Raw genomic sequence first — 19,037 nt, 5'->3', positions numbered from 1 at the left:
TACCTTTCCCATGATTACACAAAAAGTTAAGTTACACAACTGGGATTCAAACTCAGGCAGTATGCCTCCAGAACGGGGCTTTTAATTGCCACGCTATGTCGTCTTTCAAGATACATTCCTTTTACCTGGAGTAAGACTACACTGATAATAATATCAATGTTAACTTTATTATAATGTGTAGAAGGCAAAGATATAATTTGCAAAGATTTATGGGGCTTATCAAGTTTCTTTCCAGAAGCTGATTGCTAGATGATTTTTAATTTAAATATCAGAACTTTAAAGGCTTTCAACATAAGCCTTTCCTTTAAAAAAGAGCCTTTTTAACATGAGACTATGTTAAATATTTTTAATAACAGCATTAAAATAACATTTTTACATTAGCATGTATTTTAATTTTTTAAAGAGATTATTATATCCAATATATTCTGACCTGCTTGAGAAGCTGCCTGCATTGTACCAGGTAATGCATTTGGTAGTAGACCTCCTGAGGGGAGAAGGCCACTCAGGTTTATTCCTGCAGGAGTTATGGCACCAGTGTTACAGCCCAGCATAGGGTTTGAACCATTCATCAAAGCCTGAGCTCCACTACAGGAGAATAAACAAAGCATTAAATTTACAATATAAAAGAAAAAATTAGAGACTTAATTCCTTAGATTACAAAAAGAAAAAGCATCATCACTATTAAACCAGTAAGATAATTCTATATTAAATATAAATTTCAAGACTGTTTCCTTTTTATGCTAGAAAGTTATAGCAAGGTTGGCTAAAATTAAGTACACATACTGCATATTTATCAAGGTTTTAATATAATTTCAAAGAGTAAAGTACTGATTGAGGGATTACATATAAATAGATGTATTATCTAAAATTAAAACATACTTGGTTGAGATAGCTTCTATCCATATTTAAAGTATTTTCTTTCAGTTTCAGTAAGATGACATTTATTCTTAATTTCACAAATGAGAATTCATTCAGATTGGTGAGAATATCTTTTGAAAAAATCAGGGCATCAATAAAGACTTACCAAACAGAGCCCACTACGTTGATGAAGTTAAGTCCAGCAGAGTTTGCCATGACCTGGGTAGCTGTGGTTCCTGGAGTTATAGATGTTACCATGGTGGAAAGAGGAATGGTCGTTACAGGCATTGCCTGGCTCAGAGACCTTTGCTGCTGAGCAAACTGAGTTAACAAAGTGGGCTGAGGGGTGAAGCCTGAATCTTGGGGAGTATGGGTAGTTGAAGGGATAATAGGAGTTGAGCTCTGAGCATCAGGAGGGTGTGGGGTCGATGAAAGGGTTGGTGTAGGAGTAGATGGCTTAGGAGTTCCAGATCCTGCTCATTGAGAAAAATAAAAATTGCTAGTTTGTTATAAATGGCCAGTCTTTTTAAAAATAAGGTTAATGGAATTTTACTTAGCACTGACAATTTGTTCCAGTTTTTTTTTAAAGCAGTTAACTGCAAGTGTTAATTTCTACACATGATACATGAGTGTTGCTATACTCAATTACAATTAAGGATGCAGTATATCACCTAAAAATCCCATTAGATGTTATTATAGTAACAGTAAAAATATACATTTGTATTCTACCACAGTACTCATTTAAGTTATTTTCCTATATGGTACCTTTGGCCTAAAAAGTTTAAAAGGAATTCAAATTAATTTTTTGTTATTTACAATTTCACTAATTTAGGACTTCATTTAAAAATATTGCTTATTTTCTATAACAGTCTGAGATAAATTCTGAACATATTTAATAAATTACATATGGTTAATAGTCATATGTGGCACCTAAATAAACATGTTTAAGTCCTAACACATCAAGTTTATCCTGACAAGCAAATTTACAAAACACAGTAATAAAGCAAATATTTGATAGGTAATACTGCATCATTAACAGTAACTGTGTACTTCTATTTAATTGTAGAATGTATAGAAAATCTGTTGTGAATGAAGTATGCACAGTTTATCAACTTTTTAAGAAAAAACAAAACAAAAAACAAAAAACAAAAAAGTAAAACCAAAAGCTCTTGAGGTGTTTTCTTTTTTAGCTTTCATGTCCTGCAGAAAGAAAGGAAAGAAATGTGAATGTCCAGAAGCTGTCACTCAACCCTTACTTAAAGTAACAACTGTGTGCAGATTAGCATAATTCATACCCACAACATAAGAAGTGTGAATAAGACTTTCAGGAAATTGATATATTTTTCTTTGTGCAAAACAAGAAGGCAGAAAAATTACACCTTTTGAGCTATCAAGATGAAGATGTTTATATCTAATGAGAAGAAGACCGCCCTATCACTGTGCAGTGTACTAAAACTTTCAGCACACTTTAATTACCTATAAAAAAAAATCTAAAAAATTGGAATGCTTTCTTGCAAATTGGGATTGAAATATCCCAGATATTTATTAATTTGAAGAAATTCTCCCAAAAGAATTATTATATAACTCTTAATGATAATAAAAGTATTCATTACTAAAAATTACATTTTAGTATCTTTAGAATAATGCTTTATAATCATCACGTTTTACTAACTGACAATTTATAAGAGTGTTTCAGAAAAATTAGCTTTCAGTTTATTGTATCACCACCTTGGAAATAGTTGGCTTCTTACATATACAAAGACAGGACTGCAACAAGAACTATTATGACATTTTTTTCATATTAGCTGCATAGTTTATGTAAAATGTAAAGTGACCCTAGGATAAAATGAAATAAAAAATAATTTGGCCGAAACCGGTTTGGCTCAGTGGATAGAGGGTCGGCCTGCGGACTGAAAGGTCCCGGGTTCGATTCCGGTCAAGGGCATGTACCTTGGTTGCGGGCACATCCCCAGTGGGAGGTGTGCAGGAGGCAGCTGATCGATGTTTTCTCTCATCGATGTTTCTGGCTTTCTATCCCTCTCCCTTCCTCTCTGTGAAAAATCAATAAAATATATTTAAAAAAAATAAAATAAAATAAAATAATTTGGAATTTTACTGCCATATCTAACTACCAGATTTTTTAAAAGGAGATGTACAGGCTGTAAGTCTATAAGAAAGGTATACAAAAGTGCATACATAAATATAGAAAAACTAATACAATTATATTAAACACATAATACATATAATCAACAAGAGATTTGCCTCAAGATTATCAAAACTTATACATTTTGGGTACACAGTTCATCCAGATTTCAATGGTCAAAAAAAGCTATCTAAGAAACACTAATGCTAAAGCTTATGAAGAGTTAATGTAAGAATTTAAATCAGGACTCACTTTGTGATGAACTGGCAGGTGACAGGGCAGCTGGAGAAAGCATGCTAACTTGATTGAGATCTACAGATGACTTTCGAGAAAGACTTGGTGGCTTAGAAGCAGGAGGAGGAGTTGGAGATTTAAGAAAGCTGCTGGCCTGTTGTGGCGTAAAATAGTTACCTAGAATATAAAATTGGTTCCTATAATTCAAAATTTTGTGAAAATCAAAATATGAGTAAAATTTTAAAAACAAGTTATGACCATATGATGTTTCTTACACTAGATTACAGAAAAGTAAGGAATGTAATACCTGTGGAATTATTTCCTGAGCTTGAGGGAAGTTTGATGGGTGGAGGTCGATGTTTTATTCCTTTCCCTAGTACTGAAGACTGAACTGACACGGTCTCAGGCTGTAAAAAACAATGACATTAAGTATACTTGTTACAATTAAGGTCAAATCAATATCTCATAAATTAATACCACTATAATTCCCAGAAGAAAAAACATTTTATTTTTTAAAAATGTTTTTATTTATTTCAGAGAGGAAGGAAGAGGGAGAGAGAGATAGAAACATCAATGATGAGAAAGAATCATGGATTGGCTGCCTCCTGCACGCCCCCTTCTGGGGATCAAGCCCACAACCCAGGCATGTGCCCTTGACTGGAATCGAGCCAGGGACCCTTCAGTCCACAGGCTGACACTCTATCCACTGAGCTGGGCAGAAAAAAAAAACATTTTAAAACTGCAAAGTACTTTCAGTGGTTATAAACTGAATATTACATATGTTTACAGAAGAATAAATTTCAAATAAGGTCATCTTATACATAAACAATGAAGAAAAAATTTCTGAGTTAGCGGGTGGGGATAAAGAGTTTGTGAGAAAGGGGCAGAGGAGTAAGATGGAGACAAAGCTTAATCCTTAAATCTTTTCCAGAAAAGTAATAACTATGGAAGCCAGGTGATTCATTACACCTTTTGCTCTACCTTTGTGCATATTTGAAAATTTCCATTATAAAAAGTTAAATAAAATTAAAAGTACAATGAAAACGAAACAATTGCTACATCCCTCAAAAAATAACATATCTCAGATTACTTGAGAAACAATTAGGCACAAATAACGAACAACACACAATATTTGGCATAAAAAAGAAAACAAACACACACTTCTGTTTCTTTCCCTGGAGAAAGCTGACTCAAGCTGGCTGAGCCACTGGAGCTGTGCAACATCTTGACTGGACACTTGGCTTCATTCTGGACCAATTCCTGGTACTGATTAACTACCCTAAAATATTAGAAAAAGAAAAAAAAACAGGTAAGAATTACTTAACTCTTTTAAACATCAATTTATTATGTAGAAAACAAAAACTGTTAATTAAAAAGTTCTATCAACTTAACACAAAAATTAAAATTTGAGAGTTTACCTTTCTGTTAAAAGTACTCTTTTAATCTTTTCAATGACAAGCTAATGCTCCAAATCTTTTGCACTAAAATTAGCAATCTTAAAATATACTTTCAGTATCTTATTTCAAATACAGAAATTACATGGGTTATTTTTTAATCAATAAGCAGTCAAAAAAATTACCACTTTCACTTAACATTCTGATTAAAGTGCTACATAGAAAGTATCTTCCTTACCCACCATAGTTATGTCTACATTTTTAAATTTAAACTAAAGCTGTATTTTAAACATTATTCTTTTCATTGTTACTTTCCTAATTCTATTTTTTAAAATCCTAGTAAAACCTATGGCATAACTAAAATCAAACTTTTGATTCCTAATGAAGTACTCTTTATCCTTTGAGAGGGAAGATTTTCATATCTATCCAGATCAAAAATAAAGTTGCTAGTATTTTTACCTTTCAGCATCAGTCTTTGATCCTATAATGAACCTAAAATATTTTAAAAAGAAAGAAAAGTATTAGATAGAGTTCTCTTAGGGAGTTCTGGAATTACTTTTGAAGGCTTCCATATTTTATTGACAGTAACTTGATAAATTAAAATCTGCCAAGATATAAACAAAATTTAAAATACATTTAAAATTGTGAACAATAAAAAAGTTTGGCATGCAATAAAATAATACTGTGAATAATTTGTTTTAATTTAAGGGAGATTTATTTTGCCACAGAACTTAAGTATCAAAACATAATCTGGGCTGAAAGTTAAAAAGTGCTTTACAACTTTGCAAGTGTCTGTTCTACAACAAAATTCACTGAACTGTGTGCAAGGCCTTCTTTTCATTTTAACCTATAGAAGCTCTTCAGCTATAGTCCCAACTGATTATCGCAACCAATGGTTTTAGAAGTCATTAGTCTACATAGCAGGAACACAATATATTTTAGATAAGGAAGATAGTTGATTGGCAACTCAGAAAAAAAATGTCTTCACTAAGTCTTTAAAGAGTTTGAAATTTATATGTTTTCTTAACAGATTTTAATAGTGAGTTTATTTTTTTTAATTACCAATTTGAATGATCTTCTGTGGAGGAGCTGAAATATAAAATGTAGAAAAAACAAACAAACAAAAACCTGGTTAATGCAGCTCAAACTTTAACTTCACAGTTATTAAATCAAATAATTTATGAATATGGAGAATGACTGAAAGATAATAAACCATGCAGCATTTTTGCAGCAATTCCCTAATATAAGGCAAAAAAATTTATTTTCCTCTTGTCAAATCTATTTGGGTAGCTTTCTTAACTAATTTTTTAAAATAAGAATATATGTTACTACTCCCTTGTGTTTAAGAAAAGTTCATAAATTGATTTAAAATGACCAATATATATCTTTAAAGGGAAGATTAATAAAAATAAAGGTAATAAAAATATCAGATCCTTCTACTTAGTATACAACAGAAACTGCTAATGTAAAAAAAAAATTAGTGGAGTATTCATGACTGCTACTGTTTCCTCCCATAGGCTTTTACTTAGGTATTGGTGAGGTTATTCTTTAAAATCCATCTTTCTACTGCAGTTTCAATTAGTATTTTGTGTACATAAAGACTTTATAAAGGATTTAACACAGATCTGATCCCTGCTTTTTTCTCCTCTATGTTATTTCTTATTTTTAAAACATCATCAACTTGATTAAAATAGAAAACTAATAAAAACAAAACTAAATACTGGTACCTTGTACTAAATATATGTAGTTCATAAATTTAGGAAGCCAAATCTAGTAAGTGTATTTAAGTAACAAATGAATCACCAAGGGGGAAATTTTATTCACTAATAGTTTACCAGTAGTTGCTAAATAAATTCTGATGATTGTTTTTGTCAATTACATGTATTTAACAGAACTCACTGGGATGGAGACATCTGGCTGTTAATCTCTTCATCTTCTTTACATGGCTGAATTTTACCATAGTAAAGAGGATCACCAAGTGACTGAAAAATGGTCAGCTTTGTTTTCTGATTACCAGCTTCACATTCAAATACATAATCATCTTTGACATCCTGAAAAAGTTAGAGCATCCCATTATGAACAAAAGGGGGCTACGGAGACATCCAGTAAAGATTGTGGCATAGGTAAACTCTGTACTCCCCACCTCCTACAACCACATCGAAATTTACAACCAAAACATACAACAATCATCATTCAGAACCACCTGAAATCTAGCTGAATGGAAGTCCTACAGCTGGAAATTAAAGAAGCACATCAAGACTGGTAGGAGGGGCGGAATTGTGGACCTGGCTGGTCCCATACCCATGTGTGGCAGTTTAAAATCAGGAGGGATATGTTGGCCATGGAAGTTTTCCTGAGGAACAGAGGGTTCCAGAGCTGGAAAGAAAAGTCCCCATGACTTCTAGCTATAAAAATGAGCAGGGGTTTGGGCTGAGTGACATGAAGGTGGGGGGAGTCCCAGGCAGTTCCTCTTAAAGGGCCCACTTCCAAACTTACTTAGACTTACTCCCTCTGAGTTCCAGTGCTGGAGCAGCAGTTTGAAAGGAACCTGGGACATCTGGGGAGGAACTAACTTGTCTGGAATCAGGGCAAAAGCTGGAGAGGCAGCTTTCTTCTAGACAGAAGTGCTGCCAGAGGCCAGTGTTTCTGTGCTGAGCTCTCCCTACCACAGAGCTGACAGGCTGGGCCATATCTGAAACTCCTTTAACATGGCTTACACTTCTCACCCACCCTGGTGATTCCCCGAGACACCATCCCTACTTGCAAGCTCATCCAAGCCATTTCCAGTGGCTTTTCCATACAACTGGCCTCTCCTGCCTCATACTTTGGATTTTCCTAAAATCTCTCAAACAAGTAGCAGCTGACATCAGCATTCCAGGTACTTCTCAGTAAGTGGCCCCAGGCCCTGAATTAGCCACAGCCCACCCAGGTTCACAGCTTGGCCTCTCCTGGGCACCTCCAAACTCAACATAAATAGCAGTCATCTACAGACCACTTTGTAACTCATACTGGGTGGCCCCAGGTAGGGCACAAGCAGAGGCTGACTTTGTACCTCCTGGGAAGCTCCAAACTGGTGGTCAACTTCAACCACACGAGATTACAACCCTACCACTTTCATGAGTTGACACTGAAAGGGTGGACACAGTGAGCACCAAAGCCCCACTGAACCAAGTCCAGTTCCATAGGGTTGATGATGATGAACTCCTTTAGCTTTTCCTTATCTGGGAAGCTCTTTGGCTCCTGCACAGCAGCTCTTCAACTATAGTCCCAGCTGATTAGCACAACCAGTTGGCATGGGGGTCAATCCCTCCCAATGATGCCAATACAAATCAAGGCTCACCTATCTTATAACAGTGCACATAGCTCACACAGGGGTGCTGCTGGGGTGCCCAGCTCAGGCAACTGGTGAGGCCGAGCCACTGGGCCCTATATGACACTTACCAAGTCCAGGAGACATAGCAGATCTACCTAATACATAGAAACAAATACAAGGAAGCAGCCAAAATGCAGAGACAAAGAAATATGTCACAAATGAAAGAAATCTCCAGAAAAAGAACTAAAGGAAATGGAAGCAAGAAAACTAAAAGACACAGACTTCAAAACAATGGTTATAATGATGCTCAAGGAATTAATGAGAAATTCAAGGAACTTAATGAGATCAACAACATAAAAAAGAACCAGCAAGAAATGCAGCATACATTAACTGAAATAAAGAATAATTTACAGGGATTCAACAGTTGAGTAGAGGGTGCTGAGTCAAATCAATAACTTGGAATATAAGGAAGCAAAAAAACCCACACCCAATTAGGACAGCAAAAAGAAAAATCCAAAAATATGAACATAGTGTAAGAAGGCTCTGGGACAATTTCAAGGGTACCAACACTCGCATCATGGGGGCCCCAGAAGGAGAAGAGAGGAATCAAGAAAACCTATTTGAAAAAATAATGACAGAAAAATTTCCCTACCTGGTGATAGAAATAGATATGGAAGCACATAGAGTCCCAAACAGATGATCCCAAAGAAGCCTACATCAAGGCACATCACAATTAAAATGCAAAAGTTGAAAGACAAAGAGAGAATCTTAAAAGCAGCAAGAGAAAAGCAGTTAGTTACCTATAAGGGAGCACCCGTAAGACTGTCAGCTGGTTTCTCAACAGAAATTTTGCAGGCCCGAAGGGTGTGGCAAGAAATATTCAAAATGATGAAAAGCAAGGACCAAGATTACTCCACCCAGCAAAGCTATCATTTAGAATTGAAAGTCAGATAAAGAGCTTCCCAGATAAGGAAAAGCTAAAGGAGTTATAACCATCAAATCAGTATTACATGAAATGTTAAAGGGGGGAGGATGAGGAGGGCGGAGGAGGAGGAGATAAAAAATATGATCAGTAAAATAGCAATAAATGCATATCTATCAACAACTGAATCTAAAAATCAAAATAAATGAACAGGAATCTAATGAACAAAATAAACTAATGAATAAAATATAATCAGATGCATGGAAACATGGAACGGACTGACGAATCTCAGAGGGAAGTGGGTAGTAGAGCCAGGAAGAGACTGACTAAAGAATTTATATGCATATATGTTTTACCTATGGATACACAATAAGGTGATGAAGGCTTGGGGTTGGATGGAAACTGGGTGGAGGTGGGCAATGGGGAGAAAAAAAGGGACACATCTGTAATACTCTCAAAAATAAAGATTTTTGGTGTTTTTTTTAAAAGAAAAATCTCAAGATATCAGCTGATATCAGGAAAAGCACATAAGAAAATTCAACATTTGTTCATGATTTCTAAAAACCACTAGAAAAATAGAAATAGAGGGAAACTTTCTCAAGAAAGAGCATCTACAGAAAAAAAAAAAAATCTATGGCTAACATACTTAATGGTTAAAGACTGGCCCTGGCCAGGTATCTCAGTTGGTTAGAGCATCTTCCTAATACACTAAGGTTGTGAGTTGGATCTCAGGTCAGGGCACATGAGAGAATCAACCAATGAATGCATAAATTAAGTGGAACAATAAATAGATATTTCTCTCTCCCCCCACCCCTTCCTCTCTCACTAACAACAACAAATCAATAAATGAAATTTTTTAAAAAGGGGGGGACTACCTGGCAGACCTGACAAATTCAATAAGTGAAGGTAACCACATGGGATGTTCTGATCATAAAAACTCCTGATTACGTTATAATGAAAGCTGGGTCCTAGCACCTATTTATGATAGATTAATCTTTACCTTAAGCAAATCTTATCCATTGTTTTTGTGCATCTAGGATAACATACTTAAAATGTCAGAATGATCTCTTCCTCAAACCTCCAGAGATAAACACCCCAGGCCCGCGGTAAGACAACCACATAATTCCTATCTTTGACCTGCATAACTCTGTAAACCATGTTATGTTCAATGTTAACTATCCTGCAGCCACCAGTGGAAAAAAAAAATTTACCACTATTTTACTTTTTATCCAATTCAAGAGATTTCCCTGCTTTACTTTCTCCTGCCTCCATAATTTACCACCAATGGCTTTCATGTAACCTTCCTTCTTGTCTTCCCCTTTAATTAAAATATATAAAGTAAGCTATAAAACTTATTCCTTAGGGTATTCTCTCAATCTTTTGAGATTTTGCTTCTAGATCTGGCCTTCAGCTTTGGCTCAGATAAACTCTTTAAACCTTTCTTTCCTAGACTCCAGACAAACACCTTCTCTAGTGGGCACAATCATAATTAACAAAAATGAGACATAAATGACATACTAACAGATCTGGCCATAGGAAGACATTTCACTTCCAGATTCACTTTATTTAATAAATTATGCCCATTTCTCCTGCTATTATTACAAATAGGGAAACTTACATAGAATACTTCCTTAAGAAACATACTTAAAATAATTTACTACTTATTAATCTGAAGCAAAACAAATCAAAACTATCAATATGCAACCAAAGCAAAAGTAAACATGCAGTTATGCATTAAAATTGCCCTTTAAACTGGAAGCCACACTTTAATAAATTCAGATCCCAGATTAGGAACATTAGAAATGAAGACTATAATTGTTACTTACATGGGCTGGCCAGACTGTTGGTTGTGAGTCATCAGATTTGATAGACTTTTCCACTTTAGCATATTTCTCCACCTAAGCAATCAAATCAAGAGACACGAGATATAATGGAATCAGTATTAAGACCAAAGAGAAGAATCTAAGTAACTTAACAATCCTATATAATAAAAGGCTAACATGCAAATCAACCAAACAGCGAACAACCAGTCGCAATGCCGCGCAGTGACCACCAGGGAGCTGCCCCCGGTGGTCAGTGTGCTCCCACAGAGAGAGCGCCACTCAGCCAGAAGCAGTGCTCACAGCTGGTGAGCGCAGCGGCAGTGGAGGACAGTGCTAAGGATGTCACAGGGAGTGAGACTGAGTTGGCAATTGGACATCCCGGACTATGAGAGGGTGCAGGCTGGGCTTTGGGTACACCACCCCCCTCAAGTGCATGAATTTCGTGCACTGGGCCTCTAGTACAATATACTTTTTAGCACAAGAATTATTGAGTCACTAATATCACCGACTACTTATCTTTAGTTTAAAACTCTCCTGATATATTCAATTACACTGATTTTTAAAATAAAACAAAATTAGAATCAAATTATTTGCCATTAAACAAACACAATAAACACAGTGCTTTCTTGGACAATGCCTCTTCTTTTTATTCCATAAACTGTTATCACATTTGTCCTTTAAAAAAATCAGAATGTCTAAGAGGTGATTAGGATCAGGACCTTTTCCTTTGGCTGGATTTTTAATGAAACAGGAGTTAGCATGTAACAGTGGGGACAAAACAGGAAGGAAACTAGGGAAGTTAAATTAAAGTTGATCAAATCTGTATGAACCTTGTCCAGTTTTTAGTCAGACTGGGGCCATATATATTGCATATTTCCTACTAGTCTGTGCAAGTCAAATGCTCTCGTATTTCTGATAACCATGACTTTGTTTGTGGTTTTTTTTAATCTTCACCTGAGGGTATTTTTCCATTGATTTTTAGAGAAAGTGGAAAAGAGAGGGAAAGACGGAGAGAAATATCAATGTGAGAGAAACACATTGGTTGCCTCCTGCACATTCCCTAAACAGGGCCCAGGCCAGGGAGGAGCCTGCAACTGAGGTACATGCCCCTGACCAGAATTGAAACTGGGACCATTTAGTCCAACTGTCTATCCACTGAGTCAAACTGGCTAGGGCTAACTATGAACTTAAGAGTAACTTAGACTCACCTGGGTACCTGGTAAAAATTGGGATTTCCATGTCCCTACCCAGGAGATCTAATTTAGTCACTAAGTATGAAGTTAAGCTTGAAATCTATATGTTTAACTGGTATCCTGGACAACTTCATTTAATCAAGCCAGATTGAGAAACTTTGTATTAGGGCTTTGTTACTTAAAGTATGGTTTGTGGACCTCAGTACAACACAACCTAAGAGCTTGTCAGCACTGCAGCATTTCAGGCCCGAGCCCAAGCTTGCTAAATTGGAATCTGCCAGCAATCCAGGTGATTCATATATACATTCAAGTTTGGTAAGCACTGCTTTAGATATCCAGCCTGCCCTCTAAATCTGTATTTCACACTTTGGTATTTACACTAAATATCTCTTTCGCAGGCTGCATTCTCAGAGGAGTACCAAAAGATAATGTGGCTTACTCTATTGAGTTACATATTCAGGCTACTTTTAATGACTTTGGCTTTGTGCTTTTCACTATTTTTTAAAAAATCATCCTATATAATAAAAGGCTAATATGCAAATCGACTGGTTGCTATGATATGCACTGACCACCAGGGGCAGATGCTCAACGGAGCCCCCTGGTGGTTAGTGCTCTCACACAAAAAGAGCACTGCTGAGCCAGAAGCTGCGCTCATGACCAGTGAGCGCAGCAGCGGTGGCAGGAGCTTCTCCCGCCTCCGTGGCAGTGCTAAGGATGCCTGACTGCCAGTTTAGGCCTGCTCCCCAGCCATCAGTTGGACATCCCCGAAGGGCTCCCAGACTGCAAGAGGGCACAGGCTGGGCTGAGAGACCCCCCCCCCCCCCCGCCCCGAGTGCAAGACTCTAGTAGATAATAAGAATACTACATGTGATAGACTGGAAAGAATGCAGAAGAGCAAACATCTGTTAAAATATCTAACAAATTATAAAAAGTTGAGTAAATAATAAAAAATGCAGGAGAAAGAAATAAGAAAATAAAATAACTAGAGACATCAGAAGATCCCTTTCCTGTCTTTGATCATACATATTATAGATCAGCAAAGAATGCCACCCAAGGTTCCTCATCTTGGCCACTGCTCTAATACTGTTAACTTTTAAATTTACCCATTTGAGAAAAGAAGCATTACCAGAAAATTATGGTAAAATATTAAAAACAAAAAGAAGCATTTTATGCATGTTATATAATACTAGAGGCACAGTGCACAAAATTCATGCACTAGGGGGTGGGGACTGGGGGTTCCCCAGCCTGACCTGTGCCCTCTCACAGTGCGGGAGCCCCGCGATTGATCTCCTCAAAGAGGTAAGGCCACCCACCCATCCGGGGCTCGATGGATTGCCCCAAAAAGGTAGGCTACAGCCGGGGGCCCCACCTCTGTGCTGCGTGAAGCCGCCAGACCCCCGGCGTCGCCGCGTGGATCTGCTGGGACCTCCCTCCACATCACGGGTGCAGCGTCAAGTCCCTGCCCACCTGCACGCACCTCACCGTGCATGCAGGCCTACCCACCCGCGTGTGCCCACTGCGCACACAGTCTCCTGCTGATGGATTGTATGGCGTGAGGACATCACGGCATGAGGGAGTGATGACCAAATAGGTTTTTATTAGTATAGATGTATCATCTTTTCCCTCATTTCAAAATTCCTTGGTTATTATTCTTGCTTTAAACACAGACCTATATTAAGGAGTTACAGTCTTATTACACAAGTAAATGTAAAAGAAGAATATAGATTCTAAAACTGAGGAGTTTATTTAAAAAACAATTCATCATTTTGTTTTTTAAGAGTAAGGTGGGCAAGGAAGATGGCTGCTGACAGGAAGGCAGACTGCAAGATAGTGTGTGAGAAAAAAAGGGAAGAGTGTGTGCTCGCACGGGGAGCGTTTGTTGGTGAGCTGAGGGACAGCTATACTCCAGGAGACTGTGGGGGACTGCTGGACAAGGTACCCCTGACCGGGCAGCACACACTGCTGCTGGGTTTCCTCCTGGAGCGACCCGCTCGGACGCGGAGACAGAGCAATCTTGAAGGGGAAAGTGGATGTTATAGGATGCCTGAAAAGCCCGGGGAATCTACAACTACAGCACCCGCTGAAAAGCTGCGAACCTGAGAACACGGGTACCCAAGTGCAGCAAGCAAGCAGATTCAGAGGAGCTCTACACTCCCTCACAAAAAGGAAAGAGAGAACTACATAAACAGACACCCAGAGAAGAGAGACCATGGGGAGACAAAGAACCAGCCCGCATATGAAAGAAAAGCAGGAGTCACCAGAAAAGGAAGTAAACAAAATGGAGGCAAGGAACCTGTCAGAGAAAAAATTCAGAGAAATGATCATAAGGTCGATGAAAAGAATGGAAGACAAATTCGACAATATGTGAAAAAACCAAGAGGAAATGAAGAAGAACCAAGAAGAAACGAAAAATGACCTCACTGCTGTAAAGAACTCAAAATAGAAAGCATGAAGAGTAGACTAGAAGAAGCAGAGGACTGCATCAGTGACCTAGAAGACAAGGTAGGAAAAAATACCAAGTAGAGCAGCCTCTAGAAAAAAAAATTAAAAAGCAGGAGGAGGCCTAAGGGAACTCTGGGACAACACGAAAAAAAACAACATCCGCATAAAAGGGGCACCAGAAGGAGTGGAAACTGAGCAAGAAATAGAAAACCTACTTGAAGAAATAATGATAGAAAACTTCCCTGATATAGGGAAGAAAAAACCCACACAAATCCAAGAAGCTCACAGAGTCCCAAGCAAAATGAACCACGAAAGACCGAAGCCAAGGCACATTATAATTAAATTGGCAAACAACAACAACAAAGTAAGAATCTTAAAAGCGGCCAAAGAGATACAGAAAGTTAACTACAAAGGAACCCCCATCAGACTAGTGACTGATTTCTCAACAGAAACACATCAGACCAGAAGGGAATGGAATGAAATATACAAAGTCATGCAAAGGAAGGGTCTGAATCCAAGAATACTCTACACAGAAAGACTATCAATCAAAATTAAGGGTGAAATCAGGAGCTTCACAGACAAAAAAGGAATAAGAGAGTTTATTACCACCAAACGAGCAATACAAGAAATGCTAAAGGGTCTGCTATAAAAAAAAAAAAAAAAAAGAAATAGGAAGAGAAAAAGGAAAATAGGGGTAAAGAATAAAAATGGCGACAGGCAAGTACCTATCAATAATAACATTAAATTTAAATGGATTAAATACCCCAATCAAAAGACACAGCGTAACGGATTGGATAAGAAAACATGACCAATATATCTGATGTCTACAAGAAATCCACCTCAGAAAAAAAGATGCACACAGACTGAGGGTGAAGGGATGGAAAAAGATTTTTCAGGCGAATTGAAATGAAAAAAAGGCTGGGGTAACAATACTTATATCTGACAAATTAGATATCAAAGTGAAGGACATAACAAGTGATAAGGAAGGCCATTTCATAATACTAAAGGGAGCAATCCAATAAGAAGAAACAACTCTAGCAAAAATATATGCACCCAATACAGGAGCACCCAAATACATAAAAAAAACTCCTGGAGGATATCAAGGAGTTCAGCAATAAAATCATAGTAGGAGACTTTAATACCCCACTATCACCATTGGACAAATCCTCTAAACAAAAAATCAGCAAAGAAACATCAATCCTAAATGACTTACTAGACCAGATGGAACTGACATCTTCAGAACTTTTCACCCCAAAGCCACAGAATATACATTCTTTTCAAGTGCACATGGGTCATTTTCAAATATAGACCATATATTGGGTCACAGGCAAAGTCACTTCAAATTGAAGAAGATAGAGTTCATATCAAGCATCTTCTCAGATCACAATGGCATAAAATTGGAAATCAACTACAATAAAAACAATCCAAAAAAATCAAACACATGGAGACTAAATAGCATGCTATTAAACAATGACTGGGTTACCAGAGAGATCAAAGAAGAAATAAAAAACATCATGGCAACAAACGACAATGAAAACACAACAATCCAAAATCTATGGGACACAGCGAAAGCAGTCTTGAGAGGGAAGTTCATAGCTCTACAAGCATACTGCAAAAAACAAGAAACAATGCTAATAAATTACCTGGCCCTATAACTCAAAGAGTTAGAAAGAGAGCAAACAGCCGAAACCGGTTTGGCTCAGTGGATAGAGCATCAGCCTGCGGACTGAAAGGTCCCGGGTTCGATTCCGGTCAAGGGCATGTACCTTGGTTGCGGGCACATCCCCAGTGGGAGGTGTGCAGGAGGCAGCTGATCGATGTTTCTCTCTCATCGATGTTTCTAGCTCTCTATCTCTCTCCCTTCCTCTCTGTGAAATATCAATAAAATATATAAAAAAAAAAAAAAAAAAAAGAAAGAGAGCAAACAGAAAAGCCCAGTGTAAGCAGAAGGAAGGAAATAATAAAGATCAGAGCGGAGATAAACGACATGGAGACCAAAAAGACAATACAAAAGAACAACAAAATCAAGAGCTGGTTCTTTTTTAAGGATAAACAAGATTCATTAACCTCTAGCCAGGCTCACCAAGAAGCAAAGAGAGAGGACCCAAATAAACAAAATCAGAAATGAATGAGGAGAAATAACAACAAACCCAACAAAAATACAAAGGATTGTTAAAAAATATTATGAACAACTCTATTCCAACAAACTGAACAACCTGGAAGAAATGGACATATTCCTAGAAAAATACAACCTTCCAAAACTCAATCAGGAAGAATCTAAACACCTCAATAGGCCAATAACTATGGAAGAAATTGAAGCAGTCATCAAAAGGCTTCCAGCAAACAAAAGCCTGGGGCCAGACAGCTTCACAGGGTAGTTTTCCCAAACATTCAAAGAACTAAAACCCATCCTCCTCAGACTGTTCCAAAAATTTCAAGAGGAAGGAACACTTTCAAGCTCTTTCTATGAAGCCAGCATCACCCGATTACCAAAACCAGATAAAGACAACACAATGAAAGAGAATTACAGGCCAATATCCCTCATGAACATAGATGCCAAAATCCTCAACAAAATTCTAGCAAATCGGATCCAGAAGTACATCAGAAATATCGTACACCATGACCAAGTCGGATTTATCCCAGGGATGCAAGAATGGTACAATAGCCGCCAATCAATAAACATGATACATTACAAAAACAAATTGAGCGATAAAAATCACATAGTCATATCAATTGGTGCACAAAAGCATTTGACAAAATCCAACACCCTTTCTTGATAAAAACCCTCAACAAGGTGGGTATAGAAGGATCATACCTCAACATAATAAAAGCTATATATGATAAACCCACAGCTAACATCATACTCAATAGGCAAAAACTAAAACCATTTCCCCTAAGAACAGGAACAAGACAGGGATGCCTACTCACACCACTCCTGTTAGACATAGTACTGGGAAGTATTAGCCATTGTGATTAGACAAGAAGAAGAAATAAAATGCATCCAAGTTGGAAAAGAAGAAGTAACGCTGTCCTTATTTGCAGATGACATGATATTGTACATAAAAAACCCCAAAGACTCCATCAAAAAACTATTAGACTTAATAAAAGAATTCAGCAATGTAGCAGGATACAAAATTAATGCCAAGAAATCTATGGCTTTTCTATACACCAACAGTAAATTACAGAAAGAGAGACTAAAAAAGCAATCCCATTTACCATTGTACCAAAAAAATTAAGATACCTAGGATTAAACTTAACAAAGGAGGTAAAAGACCTAGACGCGGAAAACTACAGGACACTGAAAAAAGAGATAGAGGAAGAGGTAAACAGATGGAAGAACATACCATGTTCATGGATTGGTAGAATCAACATCATTAAAATGTCCATACTACCCAAAGCAATCTATAGATTCAATGCACTCCCCTTTAAAATACCAATGACGTATTTCACAGACCTAGAAAGAACTCTCCAAAAATTCATCTGGAATAAAAAAAGACCCCGAATAGCCACAGCAATCCTGAGATGAAGAACAAAGTAGGTGGGATCTCAATACCAGATTTCAAGCTGTATTACAAGGACACTGTTCTCAAAACAGCCTGGTACTGGCACAAGAACAGACATATAGATCAATGGAACAGAATAGAGAATCCAGATATCGACCCAAACCAATATGCGCATTTAATATTTGACAAAGGAGGCATGAGCATACAATGGAGTCAAGACAGTCTCTTTAATAAATGGTGTTGGGAAAATTGGACAGATACATGCAAAAAAATGAAACTAGATCACCAACTTACACCATACACAAAAATAAACTCAAAATGGGTACAGGACTTAAATATAAGACGGGAAACCATAAAAATACTGGAGGAATCCACAGGCAGAGAAATCTCAGACATATGCCGAAGCAATTTCTTCACCGATACTGCTCCTAGGGCAATGGAAACTAAAGTGAAAATAAACAAATGGGACTACATCAAAATAAAAAGCTTTTGCACAGCAAAAACACCATCAACAAAACAACAAGAAACCCCACTGTATGGGAGAATATATTTGTAAATGTTATCACTGATAAAGGTTTAATCTCCAACATCTACAGGGAACTCATACAACTTAATGAAAGGAAGATAAATGATCCAATAAAAAAATGGGCAATGGACCTAAATAGAATCTTTTCGAAAGAAGATAGTAGGAAGGCGAAGAGACATATGGAAACATGCTCAAAGTCACTAATTGTCCGAAAGATGCAAATCAAAAGGACAATGTGGTACCATCTCACACCTGTCAGAATGGTAGTCATCAACAAATCAACAAATGACAAGTGCTGACAAGGATGCAGAGAAAAAGGAACCCTCGTGCCCTGCTGGTGGGAATGCAGAGTGGTGCAGACACTGTGGAGAGCAGTATGGAGTTTCCTCAAAAAACTAAAAATGGTACTCCCATTTGACCTAGTAATCCCACTTATAGGAATATATCCCAAGAAACTAGAAAGACGAATCAGAAAGGATATACGCACCCCTATGTTCATAGCAGCACAATTCACCATGGCTAAGATTTGGAAACACCCTAAATGCCCAACAGCAGATGAGTCGATTAGAAAACTATGGTACATCTACACAATGGAATACTATGCTGCTATAAAAAGAAAGAATTCTTACCATTTGCAGCAGCATGGATGGACCTGGAGAGCATTATGTTAAGTGAAATAAGCCAGG

At 37.3% G+C, this 19,037-nt stretch overlaps 1 protein-coding gene across 3 annotated transcripts in view; it reads right to left on the bottom strand.

Annotated features, from left to right (window-relative positions):
• Positions 1 to 19,037, bottom strand: part of SUPT20H (SPT20 homolog, SAGA complex component) — a gene marked incomplete at its 3' end in the record, with an annotated part of 54,267 nt that overhangs the window by 9,776 nt on the left and 25,454 nt on the right. Inside the window, exons 13-21 of one of the 3 annotated variants that reach the window (XM_080661875.1) lie at positions 10,691 to 10,762; positions 6,529 to 6,680; positions 5,692 to 5,718; positions 5,089 to 5,121; positions 4,397 to 4,514; positions 3,543 to 3,642; positions 3,254 to 3,412; positions 1,025 to 1,331; positions 431 to 585 (exon numbers count right to left, since the gene is read on the bottom strand). In XM_080661875.1, coding sequence (XP_080518001.1) covers positions 431 to 585; positions 1,025 to 1,331; positions 3,254 to 3,412; positions 3,543 to 3,642; positions 4,397 to 4,514; positions 5,089 to 5,121; positions 5,692 to 5,718; positions 6,529 to 6,680; positions 10,691 to 10,762 — 1,123 coding nt within the window. Of the gene's footprint in view, positions 1 to 430; positions 586 to 1,024; positions 1,332 to 3,242; positions 3,413 to 3,542; positions 3,643 to 4,396; positions 4,515 to 5,088; positions 5,122 to 5,691; positions 5,719 to 6,528; positions 6,681 to 10,690; positions 10,763 to 19,037 lie in introns of those variants that run through there. The other 2 variants (XM_080661873.1, XM_080661874.1) reach the window with 2 other exon arrangements.

This window comes from Plecotus auritus, assembly GCF_963455305.1.
Source record: "Plecotus auritus genome assembly, chromosome: 3".
NCBI classification, from domain to species: Eukaryota; Metazoa; Chordata; class Mammalia; order Chiroptera; family Vespertilionidae; genus Plecotus; species Plecotus auritus.
This window is presented reverse-complemented; position numbering and strand designations above follow the sequence as displayed.